Source organism: Streptopelia decaocto (genome assembly GCF_964273445.1).
Source record: "Streptopelia decaocto genome assembly, chromosome: 7".
Classification (NCBI taxonomy): Eukaryota; Metazoa; Chordata; class Aves; order Columbiformes; family Columbidae; genus Streptopelia; species Streptopelia decaocto.
In genome coordinates this window covers 67,219,677-67,234,882 of record NC_138661.1, presented here as the reverse complement: position 1 = coordinate 67,234,882, position 15,206 = coordinate 67,219,677, and the positions used below count along the sequence as shown (strand labels likewise).

The window sequence follows — 15,206 nt, the reverse complement described above, 5'->3', positions numbered from 1 at the left end:
TGCAGCTCAGTGCTCCTACTGAAATAATTGTACTCCTTTCTGCTGGTTTTGTCCCAAGCCACGAGTGTTTTGTTGGTCCAGAACAGCTCAGTTGGTGTCTATGCTCAATATTTGGTGCTTGGTGTGATTTGACTCACCCATTTTCAGTCATTTTCACTCACAGTGTGTTTTGGATATCGGCCTTTCACCTGATAAAACACTTGTGCGATGTATCACTGTGACCAGCTGAAACCATCTCTTAGACAAATTAAGGATGTTGGTAAGCAGATAAAGAGCAAAACCTTGAGCATTAACCAGAAAATACCCATTTATTGCATTCTTGATTTGCTGAGTAACACTTTTATCATTTAACTGGATACTTTTCTGCTTCTTCTTTCATAGAATCATAAAATTGTAGAAAAGTTTTGGTTGGAAAAGACCTTTAAGATTGAGTCCAACTGTTAACCCAGCACTGTCTCCAAGAACCTCATCTGCAAAGAACAAATTTGAACAAAACTTCATTTCTCCTCTACTCAGTCCTCACAGTTCAACATAAATTACTAATTAACTGTGCTCCAGCCCTTCTGTGCCTGCAGCTTCTCTTCAAAATACCGATCTCTTTGGAAAGTCAAGCCCCTTTTTCTCGCAGTAACATTGAGTTTTGACCCCGTTATCAACCCCGCTATGAACAAATCACCTTTGATCGGGACCATAAGCTGCCTATTAGGATTCGCATGACTCATATTTATTATACAAGGCTCAACTGGCCTCATGTGGTGCAGTTTGGGCAGGGACAAGAGGTGCTTTTCCCCGGGACGTGGCTCTTTGGGGACACATGGGTGACCTTGTCCAGCCTCCATCACCTTCCTCTTCCCCCACAGCACCTCCAGTGTGTCCTATCCTGCAACACAGAGCTTTTTCCCATCCTATCACAACCCTGAACCCTCCTTGTGTCTGCGGGAATGTTGAAGGACGGGTGAAAGGTGGCGACGGGATTTGAGCTTCTTCTGCCTCACGATGCTCGGGAACTTTCCATTTTCATGCGAGGAAGAGCTAACGCAGGTATTCAAGTGGGATTTGCTTTTATCTCTTGGTTCCAGTGATGCCACCTGGAAAAAAAATGTCGTTATATTAATTTTTGGCACATTTCTGAGGTCTGTACGTACTGCCTTGGTGTCTTTTTTTCTCCTGCACCTCCACCAACTCTCATCCCCTATGTCCACCTCCACGCTCACTTTGCCTCCATCCCTTTACCCACCAAGGAAGTCCCAATTTAATTTTCATTTCTCCCAGGGCTGGATTTACCAGGATTACAGCTGACCCAGCTCCAAATCCCCCGAAACAAGAGGCGTTTGAGCGTTTCTAACACCAGCTGCTACTCTCCACGCCACGACCTGCAGGGAACAACGTGGCTTTGCAGCGGCTTTTGTTGCTCTCAGACCTCCAAACCCCACGAGATGCAGGAGCCGGCCGCCTGGGTGGGAGGCCCCGGTGCTGACGAGGTCACGACAAGGCACAAATAGCTTCAAATCTCCCCGTAAATCCAACCCCAAACCCGTTACGCTTGAATTTCAACCAGCTGCCGAGACACGACGCTAAGATCTGTTGTAACCCGCGCCGCGGTGATTAATCTCGCCCCATCTTTGCAGCTCGATGGTTTTACGCCTTTTGGAATGAGCTGGTGAAAGACAAGCGGCTGCTGCTCAGGGTTTGCAGAGAGACTTTAAATCAATGTATTAAAACCAGCAGAGCGGCCACGTCCGCTCCAAACCGCGAGGGGCGACCAGGGGAACGTCCCGTCAGCTTTTCGATGTCCCTGTGCTGACATATTAAGGTGACAAATCTGTTGCTTACAGTGCTCACGCTCAGCACATACTCAGGTGTTTCCTATGAATAATATCAATAAGAACACAAAATAACTAAGCAGAACAAGGCAATTCTTCCAGGAAGGCACAAAGCTCTAATTAAAGTCAATTTAAAGGGATGATGCATTAGGGCATGACACAGGTAGGATGTGTAGGGAGCTTATGGTCCGATCAAGGACAATTTGTTCATAAAGGGGTTGATAAATGGGTTAAAACTCAATGTTATTGCGAGAAAAGAGACTTCCCAAAGAGATCAGTATTTTGAAGAGAAGCTGTCAAAGGGCTGGAGCAGAGTTAATTAACAATTTGTATAAAATGCCAGGACTGAGGAGAGGATGAACTGAGTTGCGTTTGAATTTACTCTTTGCAGGTGTGGTGCTTGGGGACACAATTTGGTGCTGGGCTTGGCACCATCGGCTTAGTTGGACTCCATCTTAATGGTCTTTTGCACCCAAAACGATTCTATGATGTGAAGGCTCGAGCAGACGAAAGCTCGAAGAGAGCTACGCCAGCAGGAAAGCACATCTATTTATTAAAAAAAAAATACATAATACTCATCAAGCACAGCCTCAAACACAAGATGGCGGCGGCGGAACGTACCACCCGCCTCCTCCTCCCGCGCTACGGGGGGCGCCGTGTCTACCCCCCCGCCCCAACTTCGCGGTGGTACCTCCCACTTCCTCTCCCGCGCCGGAAGCCGGAAGTGCGTGGCGGAAGGAGGTACCGGCTGCGCGGCGGTGAGTCCCGAGCGGGGCCGGTGGCGCTCCCGGTGTCTCCACAGGTGGGGCGGGCGCGTCCCGCCGCTTCCCCCGCTGCTCAGGGCCCCTCCGATGGGCGGTTGCAGCCGTTACCCGGCGGCACCTCCGCGGGGGGGGCGCTCAGCCGGGCCAGGCCTCGTCCCGCGGGCCGCGGCCTCTCGGTTGCCGTTCCCCGCTCCCCTAAGACGGGCCTGGCGGCGGCAGAGCAGCCTCTGCCGTGTCCCGGTGGGGTGGGACCGGCCTTGGGTGGGCACCCCCGGGGCTTTGGGGCCTGTCCCCAAGCGGGGACACAGCACCGAGGGAGTGACAGTCCCGGGGGATTCCCTGGCGGGGCCTTGACGAGGCGCGGGGGCCCCTCAAAGGGACCGAGTGTCACCTCGTTTTACCGAACGCCGCTAAAACCGCCGGGATCCGTGCGGCTGGAGCCCCTGCCCGGTACCCGGGTCTTTGTGTCCCCCTCCTGGGCTCATTTTGGGCGCTTCCCACAGACCCTCCCCACCCTCCCCCCCGCACAGCGATGGGGATCGAGCTCCCCGTTTGCCACTATTCAGCATTTTTCCTTCTTCTCCTTCTTGAACTAAAGCGAATGGCAAGCGCAACAGTAACTCCAAAGCGTCGTAAAACATTTAACGTTCAAACTTGTTTTCGCACAGACTAAAAGACGTGTTGATTCAGATACAAAACCTCTTATCGTCAGCAGCTGTGGCCGCTTTAGAATGAGCCAGTTCATCGCACGCTGAGCAACGTTGTTGGTCAAGAAACCAGTTTCTGGCACAGGGATATTTGTAGTAACTTTTGCTTTCTCTAAGAAGCTGCAGATAATAAGATGTGGACATTAACACCTGGTGAATGCATTTAACTTTCCGTTTAGCTGTAGCTTTATTTGGCATGACTGTGGATAAGGGCAGCAGCAAACAATCATAGAAGCTTAAAGAACTTTTAAAAAATAAGTACCAAGGCTTCATATTTGTTCTGAAACAGTTTTATTTTCAGGGAATACTCTTTAATTTAATTGTCTTGGGTTTTTTTTTACTTAGTTCACAAGTTTATTGTGAAAACCATACCCTCTGTGACCCTTATTAATAACAAAAAAACCCACCCAGAACTGACAGGTGGATGTGACAAATCTGTTGCTTGCAGTGCTCAAGTTCAGCACACACTCAGGTATCTTCTATGAATAATATCAATAATAACACAAAATAACTAAGCAGAATAAGACAATTCTTCCAGGAAGGCACAAAACTCTGGTTAAGAGTCAATTAAAAGGGATGGTGCGTTAGGGCATGACACAGGTAGGATGTGTAGGGAGCTTATGGTCCGATCAAGGACAATTTGTTCATAAAGGGGTTGATAAATGGGTTAAAACTCAACGTTATTGTGGGAAAAGGGACTTAAAGAATATAACTTTCTTTTTCCTTGCAGAGTACTGAAATTATCTACGCACCTGTGTGACAGGGGACCTAGTTTCCTGCTTTTTAGGTGTTTTTTAGTCAGACACGCTCAGCTGGATCCTGGGAGAAGCAATTGGGTAACTCTGAATGTTCCCGTGTCGTTCTGCATTCGTACAGAGACTGACGGGACCTTCTGAGCACGAGACCCTTGGGATGTTTTGCCCGGGGCGGAGGTAGAAGAGCCACAAACGATTCAAACGCTGCCGAAATCCCTGTCGCCCACTGGGTACGTCCCTTTCCCTCTCCGTAGGGTTCACCCCTCCCCTGTTTCTCTTCTGTTTTTCAGCATATTATTATTGCCCTTTTTCCCCCCACATCATTGCGTCCCACCTCTTAGAACCCAGGGCATCAATGTGTGATATTTGATAAATATTAACAGACAGCCCGGGTTATTTGGAATAAGCCATGGGCAGTGCAGAAAAATCCGTTATTTTGCTGATTTTAGTAATATTTAACTGACTTTTTGAATCACAAGTATTGCATCAAATCCACATTAATGCCATCACTTAATGTTTTCTAAGTGATAGTTGAGGGAAATAGTTGACACAGTGTGGCTAGAAAGGGAAATACGTAGAAATTGAATGCAACAGAGAGACGGGAGCTGAGGAACGAGGGAGGTGACAAGGTTTGGGGACACATGGGAGGGGACCACGATCCCACTGGTGGCTGTGGGGACAGTTGGACGTGAGTAGATGCGTGAGGTTTGCTCAGCAGAGGAGGAACATGGAACAAGACGGTGAAGGGAGAGTCAGTGTGACATCGAGTGGCTCTGAGTAGGTGTTTCCATGACAAAACTGCCCAGCACACATGAGAAATCCTTCCAAAAATGCTGTGAAAAGGAAAGAAATCCGTTGCCAAAGCAGGAATGAGTGGAAATGTTGTGTTTTCCTTCTCAGTCTCGCTGGTTCTTTAGAGCAGAGGGAGAATCTCTGTGTTTCAAGCAGTCTGGTTTTAAATCCTTAATAGGATTATTGCCTCTTTGCAGTTGGGCTTTATAAACCTCGGCTTTATTTGAGTTCATTTCCCCGTCATAGGCGTCCGCGGCTTCTCGAGGCAGGATGGACACGCTGAGGAACCGGACGGTGGAGGAGCTGCGGGAGCTGCAGGAAAACGCCGAGGAGATCGAGCGCCTGGCCCTGGAGTCGCAGGAGGTAGGTGGGGACATCGCGACGCTCCCCGGGGCTTTTGTCACCTCGCTGGTGGTCACTGTCACCTCCCCACAGGTCCAGGAGCTGCAGCTGGAGCGCGAGATGGCCCTGGCCTCCAACCGCAGCTTGGCCGAGCAGAACCTGAAGTTCCAGGCGCCGCTGGAGACGGGTCGGACCGACCTCTCCAGTAAATACGAGGAGCTGCAGCAGTTGGCCGAGCGCTGCAAGGAGCAGAAAGCCAAACTGGGTGAGCGTTGGGCAACCTGATGTCACGTGGGCTGGAGTTTAACGCAACATCCTTCCCTTTTGCTTCTGCCCGAGCGGAAAAACCCTTTGGGGTGGTGGCAGAAAGGACTCTGCTGCTTATAAAAATCTCTGTCTTCCTGTTTTCTGGTCCAACTCTATTGGAAAAATGAAGACATCGTCCCAGGAAAAAACCTTTCTAGTGCGGCAGTGACTAAAGTTCTTCCCTCTTTGAATTTTCTCCTCACATCAGGAGTTTCCAGGACGCTCCTGATTTTCCCCCGTTTTGTGTTTAATATTTCATTCTACTGCTTTCTTTTGTTTCCCCAGAGAAATTTGCCGCGGCGATGCATCCTCAGACCTTGCTGGATCTCCTGCAGGTGGAAAGCCAGAAAATCGAAGAGGAGTCTGAGGTGAGCTTCAGCTTTAAATCCATTAGCAAGTCAACTAATTAGGCTGAAAAGACTTATGGTTACGCTCCCAAGCTTAATCCCTTAAATCAAGGATTATCTCTTTGTAGTTTGGTGTTATTTCTCAAAAAAACAAAAACAAAGGCTTCTGCTTTGTTTGTTTGCGTGTGGTGCTGTGGTCGTGCAGGACAGATGTAAATCCTGAGCCGGGCTTGACGCGGCGCTCAACCCCAAAATCTCTCTTTTCTTCCAGAAAATGGCTGAGAAGTTCCTGGAGGGCGAAGTGCCCCTGGAGACGTTTCTCGAGCAGTTTTCTGTTATGAGGAAACTGTCCCATTTGCGCCGAGTGAGGGTGGAAAAGCTGCAGGAGATCCTGAGGAAGCTGGAAACGTCGCGGGAAGCCGGGGGGGACCCTCAGCCGCCTCCTCACGTACCCGCCGACCCCCCCAAACCCCAACCCTTCCCTCCGGGGGCTCCATCCTTCCCCCTGCCCTACAGCCCGGCCCCAAACGCGCCTCTCGGCCCCACGGCGCGCGGGGCTCTCCCTCCCGCTCCTTTCTCCGCCTCCCCGCTCCCAGGGGGACACGCTGCCCCCCCCCAACCCCCCTTTCCCTACCCACCTCCCGACGCCGTGCCGGGGTATCCCCAACCCCCCTCAGGGGGTTCTGCTCCAACTCCAGGTTATTCCTGGTCCCCATCCCGGGCCCCACCTCAGCCCCCCCCATTTGCTGCCTCTCAGCCCTCTCCTCCCCCCCCCAGACCCGGATTTCCCCCCTACATCCCCCCCGCGGCCGGGAGACCCGCGTGCCCCTACCCCACCCAGCCCCCTCTCCCCGCTTTCCCTCTCCCCCCGCAGCCCCCCTACCCTCCGGGAGCACCCCCACCCTTTGGGTACCCCCCACCCCCAAATCCTCAGCGTCCTGCTTGGCCTGGCTACTAAAACCGGACTCCTGGGGGGCATTTTTTCTTCTTCCCCCCTCATTTTCTGTGGACTGAGGAAGGAGAGCGAGCCCAGAGCGTCGTTTCTCAACCCAGAAGCGCAGAGGCTTGGGGCAGGACGCCGCCGCCCTGGCGAGCTGGGACTCTTTAGGTTCGATTTAAATTGGTGGCTGATGGGTTTGAAACGTTGGCTTCCAAATCGTCTCCTCGTAAGTCACCACGGTCGCTAATTGCGGCCCCCTCGTTTGCGCGGGCGAGCGCCAAACGTCGTTCGCGTCGTTCTGAGCCTTCTCACAGCCGTTCAAAAGACACGACGAGAATCTCTGGGCGATATTTCTGACGCAAAATCAGAACTCGCTGCTTCCCGAGGACTTTCCTGGAAGCCGGAGGCAGAGCCGGCCCAGCGTGTGGGTGATTCAAACCCTTCGGCTGAGCACAGCCCCGAGATTTCTGCATTTTCACGCCGTCTGAGCTGTTCCGGGCTGTCTGCAAGCTCCGCCTGCGCCGTGAGTCCCAGCGTGCTCCAAAACACAGGGTTTTTTCCCCAAATCTTCAGGATTCAGCTGCTCCCAGCTCACTGGGGATACAAAAACCTTTCTGCTGCTGCTTCTTTCCAGCACGGAGCTCACCGAGGCTCTGGTAACTCCCCAGAGTTCCACATGTGGATATTTCAGGTTTATTTGAAGTAAACTGGGCTGGCACGACGTCTCGGGCTGCGGCTGCTCTGGGGGCACGTCTGGTGATTTATTTTTTGGGGTGCAGGGGGCTCCGGCCTTCCCCCTTCTCAGGAAACACTAAATAACGGAAGGAGCGACAAATTAACGTTAATAGAGACGGGGTTTGCTTTGCTCAGCACTTTATCCTACAAATCCTGCCTGTATCTCCGTAAGTTATTTATAAGGAAAGATTTACTAATGGACTAGGACAAGGCAAATGCTTGTGGCGTTTGATGGGAACGATTCCGTAGCGGCGGTTAATTACAGTAATAAAACCTGATGAATTGCACGCAAGGTCACGGCAGTGGTTGCTTTCGGAAACGGTGCTTTCTATTGATCTTTTTATGCCGTACTGGCGTCTTGACACTAAATTCCTTTTGGTTTTTGTCAATAAAACCTTTCACCGTCTTGCAGGACCAGCTTCTTCCAGCTCATCCTTCCTGCTGGTTTTCGTCTTTCCTAAGGGGCCCATTTGCGTGCGGCTCTTCTGGATCAGCTCGTCTCTCTGGCACCGTCCTGAGTTTTCCCTCCCTGGATAGAAGTAAATGGCCTAAGGAATGGAACTGGGAGTGTTAGAAGGAAGAGAACAAGACGTAATTACTAGAAAAAAATCCATTTTATTACAACAGTTATTGCTTATTAAATATCTCAGGTCTTTTTTCTCAGTATTTCTACCCACTCTGTGCTCCTCGCATCCTCGCTTTGCTTCTTTACGTCTCTCCGAATCTCATTTCGTCCCACGTAGACATGTCGCAGTCATTCTGTGATGCTCAGCACCCCGATTATCGCCCAGCAGCACCCGATTTCGCTTTCAGCCCGGCCCGGGTAGGACGAGGAATGGGGTTTATCCCATTTTCAGAGGGGGAAAAGCCGGCAAACCCCCTCGGAACGGCCGCGAGCGCAGCTGCTCCGCTCGCCGTGCGGGTACCAACCCCCCTGCCACGCAGCTGCCGCTCCCATTACACAAATAGCTTAAAACATCTCCCACCTCACACGCTGCAAGAAAAAAGCAGGAGGAAGGTTTTTTGGGTGCTGGTACAGGGTAGCACAGGTGGGTTTGGGGGTCCTGGAGGTTCCCCATCACACTGGGGGGGTCACAGGTGGGTTTATTCCGAGGTGAGCAGCGCAGGTTTGTGTCATTTCTTCCGTCAGTTCTGTTTAGTTCGTTGTGCAGAATCGCGGAAGGGTTTGGGTTGGAAAGGAACCTTCAAACATCACCTTGTTCTCCCCCACCATGGGCGGGGACGCCTTTCGCGAGATTAAACTGCTCAAAATGTCCAGGTTGCTCAAAATGTACCTTTTTTGGGCTGCCTGCAGGGCGGGAAGGGGCCTGGTGACGGAAACGAGGTGGCTTGCAAAAAACTAGTGCAAGAAAAGCCGCTAATTCAGCAATTGCAGCAGCCTGGGACGGTGCTGGGTGATGGGGAGGGGACAAGGGGGTCCCGGCTCTGACAGTTTGGGGGGTCACAGTCTGCGGGTGGAGTGCAGGTCATAGTCGCTGTCGGAGGAGTTGTCCATGGGGATGGACGTTCTGCAAGCACCTTCCAGGGCTGGGGGGGATACGGCTTGTTTTTTGGGGGGCTCAGGGGTCACCCCCGCCCCGGCGTTGGCAACGTCTCGTTGTGACGCTCTTGCCGGGGCGGTTTGTCCCCCGATGGGTTTTGGGGACAGAGGGGACATTGCCGGTGTCTCGTGCCTTACCCGGGTACGCCGAGAGCTGGGAGCTCCTCTGGGGGGGCTGCGCGTAGTCGTTGTCCCCGCGCTGCGCCCGCTGCCCCTGCGCCCGCGGGGCGGCCGTGCTGTTGCGGTGGAAGGAGACTGGAAGAGTTGGAGAAAAATGAGGATCTTGGGACTGCAGCGAGAGGTTTGGGGTGATGGGCCCCCCCCCACTGCTGGGGGGGGAGCTGAGTAAAAGCGGGAGCCGCTCCCGCACCCCGAGACGGGGCTCTGTGCTCCCGGGTGAGTTAATATCGCGACGCTGAGTCAACGCAGTGGCAGGAAGCAAGAAGCGGGGCTGGGGACCAGCCCGCTCACACCTTTGCCTGCTGGGGGGTGAGCACCCCCCACCCCAAAAATCCAGCCTTGGGGGGGGGGGGGGGTTACCCCACACTCTCCTCACCCGTCTGGTTGAGTCCCGTGGGGCCGATCCACTGGCGCTGCTTCTTTTTGGAGACTGGAAGGCAAAGGGGGGGGTGACAAGCAGGGGGTTTTCTTACCGAGGATGTGTCCCCCCCCGCCGACCCCATATGTCATCCCAAATAATCTCCCCCACCCGATAATCCCCCCCCACAAGCCCCTCCAGCTGCTCTTTTGTGCCTGTTCGGTGCCTAATCCCCCCTTGCGGCATCCCCTTCTTTGTGCCGACAGCGTGTGGGGCAGGCTTGGGGACAATGGGGCAGGCTTGGGGACAACAGGGCATGCTTGGGGACGGACGACAAGGCAGGCTTGAGGACAGCAGGGCGGGGGGGGCCTGTCACACTGAGCAGCATGTGTTCCCCTCGAGGAAATGGGGGGAGCAGCAGGGATGGATGCAGGGAGTGTGGCGATGGCAGAGCCCGAGGAAGATGAGGAGGAGGAAGAGGAAGATGAGGAGGAGAAGCAGCTCCAGAGCTCGGCACCTACTTCTCTTCATCAGCCTCCTGTAGGCGGGGGGGCCGCAGATGAGGAAGAGGATGGCGAAGAGCAGCAGGGCCAGGCAGATGCTCACGATGGTGCCGGCCGCCACACCGGGGGGCTGCGGCTTTGAGTCCTGGCCTGGGGACAGGATGGGTGTCACCGGGTGAGCCCCTTGTCCCCAGGCTGGGAGCCTGAGCACCCACCGCCCAGCTGGGGGGGTTGCAGAGAGCCCCAAAAGGTCTTACACCCGGCACAGTGACTTACACGTGACCCTGGTCCGGGAGCAGGTCTGGGGGACCCCGAGCTTGTCGTGACAGAGGTGCAGGGTGGGGACACGGCAGGTGACACCCATGGAGGGGGGGTCCTGGATTTCGGCGCTGGAGGAGAGGTTCCCGCAGTGCAGCTCCCGGCACAGCTGCTGGCCCCACTTGGCTCGCTGTGCCCTGTTGTCACACAGCACCCGCCACTGTCCCTCGGCAAAGACCTCGATGTCCCCTTCGCAGGGCGTGGGGCCACTCGCCAGCCTCCGCAGGGCCTGGGGACGGGAGCCTGGGGGACAGAAAGGGTCAGACTCGCGGGGGGACATTGCGGCTCGGCGTCCTGCAGCGCACGGTCCTTCGCGGCACGGGGATGCTCACGGTGTCCCTTGTGCCACGGGGACCGTACCAGCGCCACGCGTTGAGGGGCTTTGTGCTGTCCCCGTGGGGGATGTGGCGGGGACGGCGGCTCTGCCAGCTGCCCGGCGTCGAACCCCCGAATCCCGCGGGAGGGCTCCGAGCTCGGGCAGATGGCGGCACCCGCGGCAAACTGGCTCCTCACCGTGTGGTTTGGGCCTTCGTGCCGTGCACCAAGATGCTCCGTGGGGAGATGGTCAGGGCGGGGGGATGATCGGGGGTGGAGGATGCTCAGGGATGGGGGATGCTCAGGGAAAGGGGGTGCTCAGAGAATGGAGGTGCTTGGGGACAGGGGGATGTTCGGGGATGGGGAATGTTCGGGGATGGGGCACGCCTAGGAATGGGGGAAGCTCCGTAGGAGGATGCTCCATAGAATGATCCCTGGAACACGAGGAAGCTCCGGAATGGGGGATGCCGGGGAGGGGGGATGCTCCGGGATGAGGGATGCTCGGTACAGGGCAATTCTTGTAGCACGGAGATGCTCAGGGCAAGCGATGCTCATGTCAAGCATCCAAGAGACGCAGACAAGCAGGGTGCTGGGCCCTGCCAGTACACCCCGCACGCCCATGTTGATTTTTGGGGTGCTGACACGGCGCTTGCCGTGCACTGCCCAGCTTTTCCTCCTCTGTGTTCAAAGCCCCGGGGCCGCGGGTGCTGCTGCCGGGAAGCCGGCGCGCTGGGGAGGTTTTCTGTTTTGCCTTCGCACGCAGCAGAGGAAGAGCGGGAGGATGGGGTGCGTGGGGCGGCTGGGGACACAACTGTCACCCTGCTCAGGGCTGGGGCCACCAGCCGGGCATCCCCGCGCCGAGGGTGCGAGGAAGAGCTCTCACCCGAGCAGACGATGAAGGCCGGAGCATTTCCCCGCCGGGCGCTGGTCCTGTTGAAGCAGTCGAGGACCAAATCGCTCTTGCAGGGCTCGGCCACCTCCCACCGCACCGGCAAGTGGCTCCCCCGCTCCGGCGTGGGGTGGCCATGGCCATCGATGGCGACGCCACAGCCGACGGCGTGGCAAAGGCGGGTGGCCAGCGCCGGTGACACCTCTGGGGTGGCCGCCACAGCCCCCCAAAGCCCCTGTCTGTGCAGCTCCACGAAGCCCAAGCAGCCGATGTCCCCGTCCACCAGCCGCAGCCGGGGGGGTCCTGCCGAGGGATGGGGGGGAGAAAAGTCATAAAACCATCTCGTTACAAACCAGGACAACTTTTCTTTCTCTTATTGAGCAGAAAGTCCCTGAGCCCGCCACATCCAAAGCTTAATTGACGCCACAATCACTATCAATGACACCAGGCCACCTGGCAAGGCTGGGGGACAGTTCGCTTTGTGTGTGCCCCCCAGTTCAGCCATTGCCGCAGGGATGGGGCTCTTACCAGTGGGCTCCGGGGTGGTGGTCGGGGGTGCCGGCGGGGGCTCGGGGGTGGTTTTCACCGGCTCTAGAACAAAAAGACGGGGCCAGGTTGGGGTGGTTGGGGTGTGGGGGTGTGGGAGTGTGGCGGGGGGTCCATTCTCACCGCTACACACGAGGACCGCGTGCTCCGTGCAGTTCGCCGGTACCCACTCGCACTGCGCCAGCGTGTCCGCTGGCCCCGGACACCGCAGCGTCCGGGTGTGTGTCAGCTCCTTCCCACCGGTGACGGTGAGCCGGGGGGGCCTGGGGACGGGGGGGCCGCAGTCCAGCCGCTGGCAGATGCTCTTGGCACTGGCTTCGCTCACGCTGTCCCGGCACACGCGGCTCCACCGGCCCTTCAGCTGCACCTCCAGCACCCCAGTGCAGCGGCAGCCGCCGCCGGCCAGCCGCACGCTGGCTTCTGGGGGAAAAACACGGGAGTTCGGGGTTTTCCTTCCCTTTGTGGGATATTTCCACCCAGGCAGCCGCCACAGTGATGAAGCCGTGGCCAAGGAGCTGTTAATGAAGCCACTGGGGGGGTCCCCAAGGTGCTGTGCCCCCCAGACTCACCTCCAGAGCTCAGGGTGGCTCCTCTGGGGACAACTGCAAGAGAGAGGGGGACAAAGTGTCAGTCCCCCCAGGCTGGGGCAGCAGCTCCTGGCCCTTGGGCTGTCGCTGGTTATTTTTGGGGAAAAAAGGCGATTCTGGGGCGCAGGCCAGGGCAGAGATGCTGCTGGTTGTCCCTGGCCATGCCGCGCTCTGTGACACTGGGGGACACTTCTGTCCCCAAAGCTCAGCGTTGGGGACAGAGCCCTGAGCTGGCTGTGTGTCCACAGGGGCCAGAGGACAAGGCTGGGTATTTTTTTGGCAAGAAAAGAGCATTTTCTGGCTTTCTCGGGGGATTTGCTCTCACTCCTCCTCCTCACACCTTTAATTAAAATTAATAGTTATGAATGAACGCATGTGACTGGCCATAGCGCTGCCTGCCCACCCCTCTGCCAGTGATCATTATGGCTGAAGGAAAAACAGGCAAGGCCACCAGCTAATTACCGCTAACTAACCAGCATCGTTACCAGGAAGAAGACATGGCCAAGCGGTCCTGGATGGTGCCACTATCACCTTAGCGAGCCGGCGCGGTGCCGTAAGGATCAAGGGGACAAGGATGGGGGGACAGCTGGTGGCCCCCCCACACCTGAGAATCACTCCTGGGGTGTCACAAGCATCTCAGGGACCCCAAAAACATGGGTGGACACATGGGACCCCGGCACTGAGCTGGACACCCCACTGCTCCTATGGCCAAGGGCACAGGGCTGAGCGCCCCAAAACATTCCCAGCAGCAGGGGGGGTTCGCCATGGGATTTCAGGGATCTGCAGGGTGTGGCGGGATGGGGTCCCCCCCGAGCGCGGCCCTGGCACCCCCCACCCCTCAGAGCCCCCAACATACTCACCCCACAGCCCCAGGGCCAGCAGGAGGCTGAGAGCGGGCGGGCGGGCAGCCATGGGCACAAGCGGCCGTCTGTCTGTCCGTCCGTCCCGGCGCTGGCGGGGGCACGGCCGCCTCTGCTCCCCGGCTCGGGTGAGGGGGGGGGCCGGGCAGGAACAGGCTGTTTTTCCTCCCTCTGTGGTTTTCTGCGTCACGTCTACGCTCGTTTGAAGCCCTTTGAGCCGGCAGCTGCCTCCTCGGCACGGGGACAGAAAACCGGGGGGCTCAGCCCCCACCGCACCCCCATGGTGGCATCACCCTCATCTCTGCAGCGGGGGTGATGCCGGCGGGACAGTCAATGTCTCCAAGGCTGGGGGGAGCCTAGCTGTCCCTTGTGTCCCCACAAAGCTGGAAGGCGGCGTGGCCAAGCGAGACCCCGGGATGGGCACCCAAAGGAACCTGCCAAAAATAACCTCCTGGTGCCAGCGGTGGCTCCTTCCTCCTCCTCCTCCTCCTCGCCCGCTTGCTCGGGCTCTGCCGCGGCTGCACTGGCACCGGCACGGCCGCTGCGGTCACCGGGCGAGCGGCACCGCTGCAGCGGGGCAGGAAACGCGGCTGCTGGCACCTGCAAGGGACATGGTGAATGTCGCACTGTCACACCGTGTCACACCATGCATGGGCTGTAGCGTGGAGCGGGTCTCTTCTCCCCAGGAACAAGTGATGAAACGGCCTCAAGTTGCGCCAGGGGAGGTTGAGGTTGGATCTGGGGAACAATTTCTTCCCCAAAGGGCTGTGGGGCATTGAACAGGCTGCCCAGGGCAGTGCTGGAGTCACCATCCCTGGAGGGTTGGACAGACGGACATGAGGTTCTCAGGACATGGGGCAGGGACAGGGGTGGGGGAACGGTTGGACTCGATGATCTCGAGGAGCTTTTACACCCCAAACAGCTCTGTGATTCTCCGCCATGTCACACCGAGCCACCACGTGCCCGCGGCAGCACCGTGATGTCCCGCTTGATGGCTACCGGGGCACTATCATGCCAGCACAATCCCCATTTCTGCCACCCCAGGGCCACCGTGTATCCCTGCAAGGGCACGTGGGGCACAGGCGGTGATGGACGAAGCGTTAATTGATTGCGTCCTAATTAATTCCTGCAAATCCAGGTCATGCATGCTAACGAAGGCAGCTGTTTTCCATTGACTCCACCGGTATTTCTGCTGAGAGGGCCTGGGCACTGGTGTTGGTGAGGCTGGGCTTGCTGGGTGAGGTGCCACTGTCCCCAACCCCAGAGCCACAGGGTGCTCCGGTGCCCAACCCCAGGGTGGGGGTTCAGCTCCGCCGGGAGTTTCCTGCCCCAAATCTCTCTCCGGTTGCAGATTTTCCATGACTCAAGAGGAAGCCGGTTGGGGTGGGGGGGTTGCAGGCAGCCGGGGTTGCAGGCAGCCGGGGCTGCCTGGTGCACCAGGGATGCTGGGGGGGCAGGTGGGGCTGGGGCTGCTGCCTGCACCCCCCCATTCCCATCCCCTTCTGGGGGTCCCACCGACCCCCAAAATGAGGCTGGTGCTGTGATGGGAGCCAGTTCTGTTCCATGGGACACTGTGGG

At 56.8% G+C, this 15,206-nt stretch overlaps 2 protein-coding genes across 7 annotated transcripts; one reads left to right on the top strand and one right to left on the bottom strand.

Moving 5' to 3' along the window:
• Nucleotides 1–2,540: 2,540 nt before the first annotated feature.
• VPS37C (VPS37C subunit of ESCRT-I) lies at nt 2,541–7,497 on the top strand. Of its 6 annotated transcripts, none has more exons than XM_082058980.1 (6): nt 2,541–2,581; nt 4,171–4,279; nt 5,088–5,204; nt 5,277–5,448; nt 5,775–5,857; nt 6,108–7,497. In XM_082058980.1, exons 3-6 carry the CDS (start codon nt 5,112–5,114, stop codon nt 6,792–6,794), a joined length of 1,035 nt encoding a protein of 344 aa, XP_081915106.1. In that variant the 5' UTR covers nt 2,541–2,581; nt 4,171–4,279; nt 5,088–5,111; the 3' UTR covers nt 6,795–7,497. The 6 variants fall into 6 exon arrangements, with proteins under 6 accessions (XP_081915106.1, XP_081915101.1, XP_081915102.1 ...); XM_082058975.1 differs by having other exon boundaries at nt 2,561–2,581; nt 3,256–4,279; XM_082058976.1 differs by having other exon boundaries at nt 2,566–2,581; nt 3,303–4,279.
• A 146-nt stretch (nt 7,498–7,643) lies between these two features.
• CD5 (CD5 molecule) lies at nt 7,644–13,750 on the bottom strand. The gene is made up of 10 exons (XM_082058974.1): nt 13,629–13,750; nt 12,751–12,783; nt 12,305–12,601; nt 12,164–12,226; nt 11,630–11,938; nt 10,390–10,674; nt 10,132–10,263; nt 9,629–9,682; nt 9,211–9,327; nt 7,644–9,059 (listed from the first exon to the last, which is right to left on the bottom strand). Exons 1-10 carry the CDS (start codon nt 13,678–13,680, stop codon nt 8,974–8,976), a joined length of 1,428 nt encoding a protein of 475 aa, XP_081915100.1. The 5' UTR covers nt 13,681–13,750; the 3' UTR covers nt 7,644–8,973.
• Nucleotides 13,751–15,206: the final 1,456 nt, after the last annotated feature.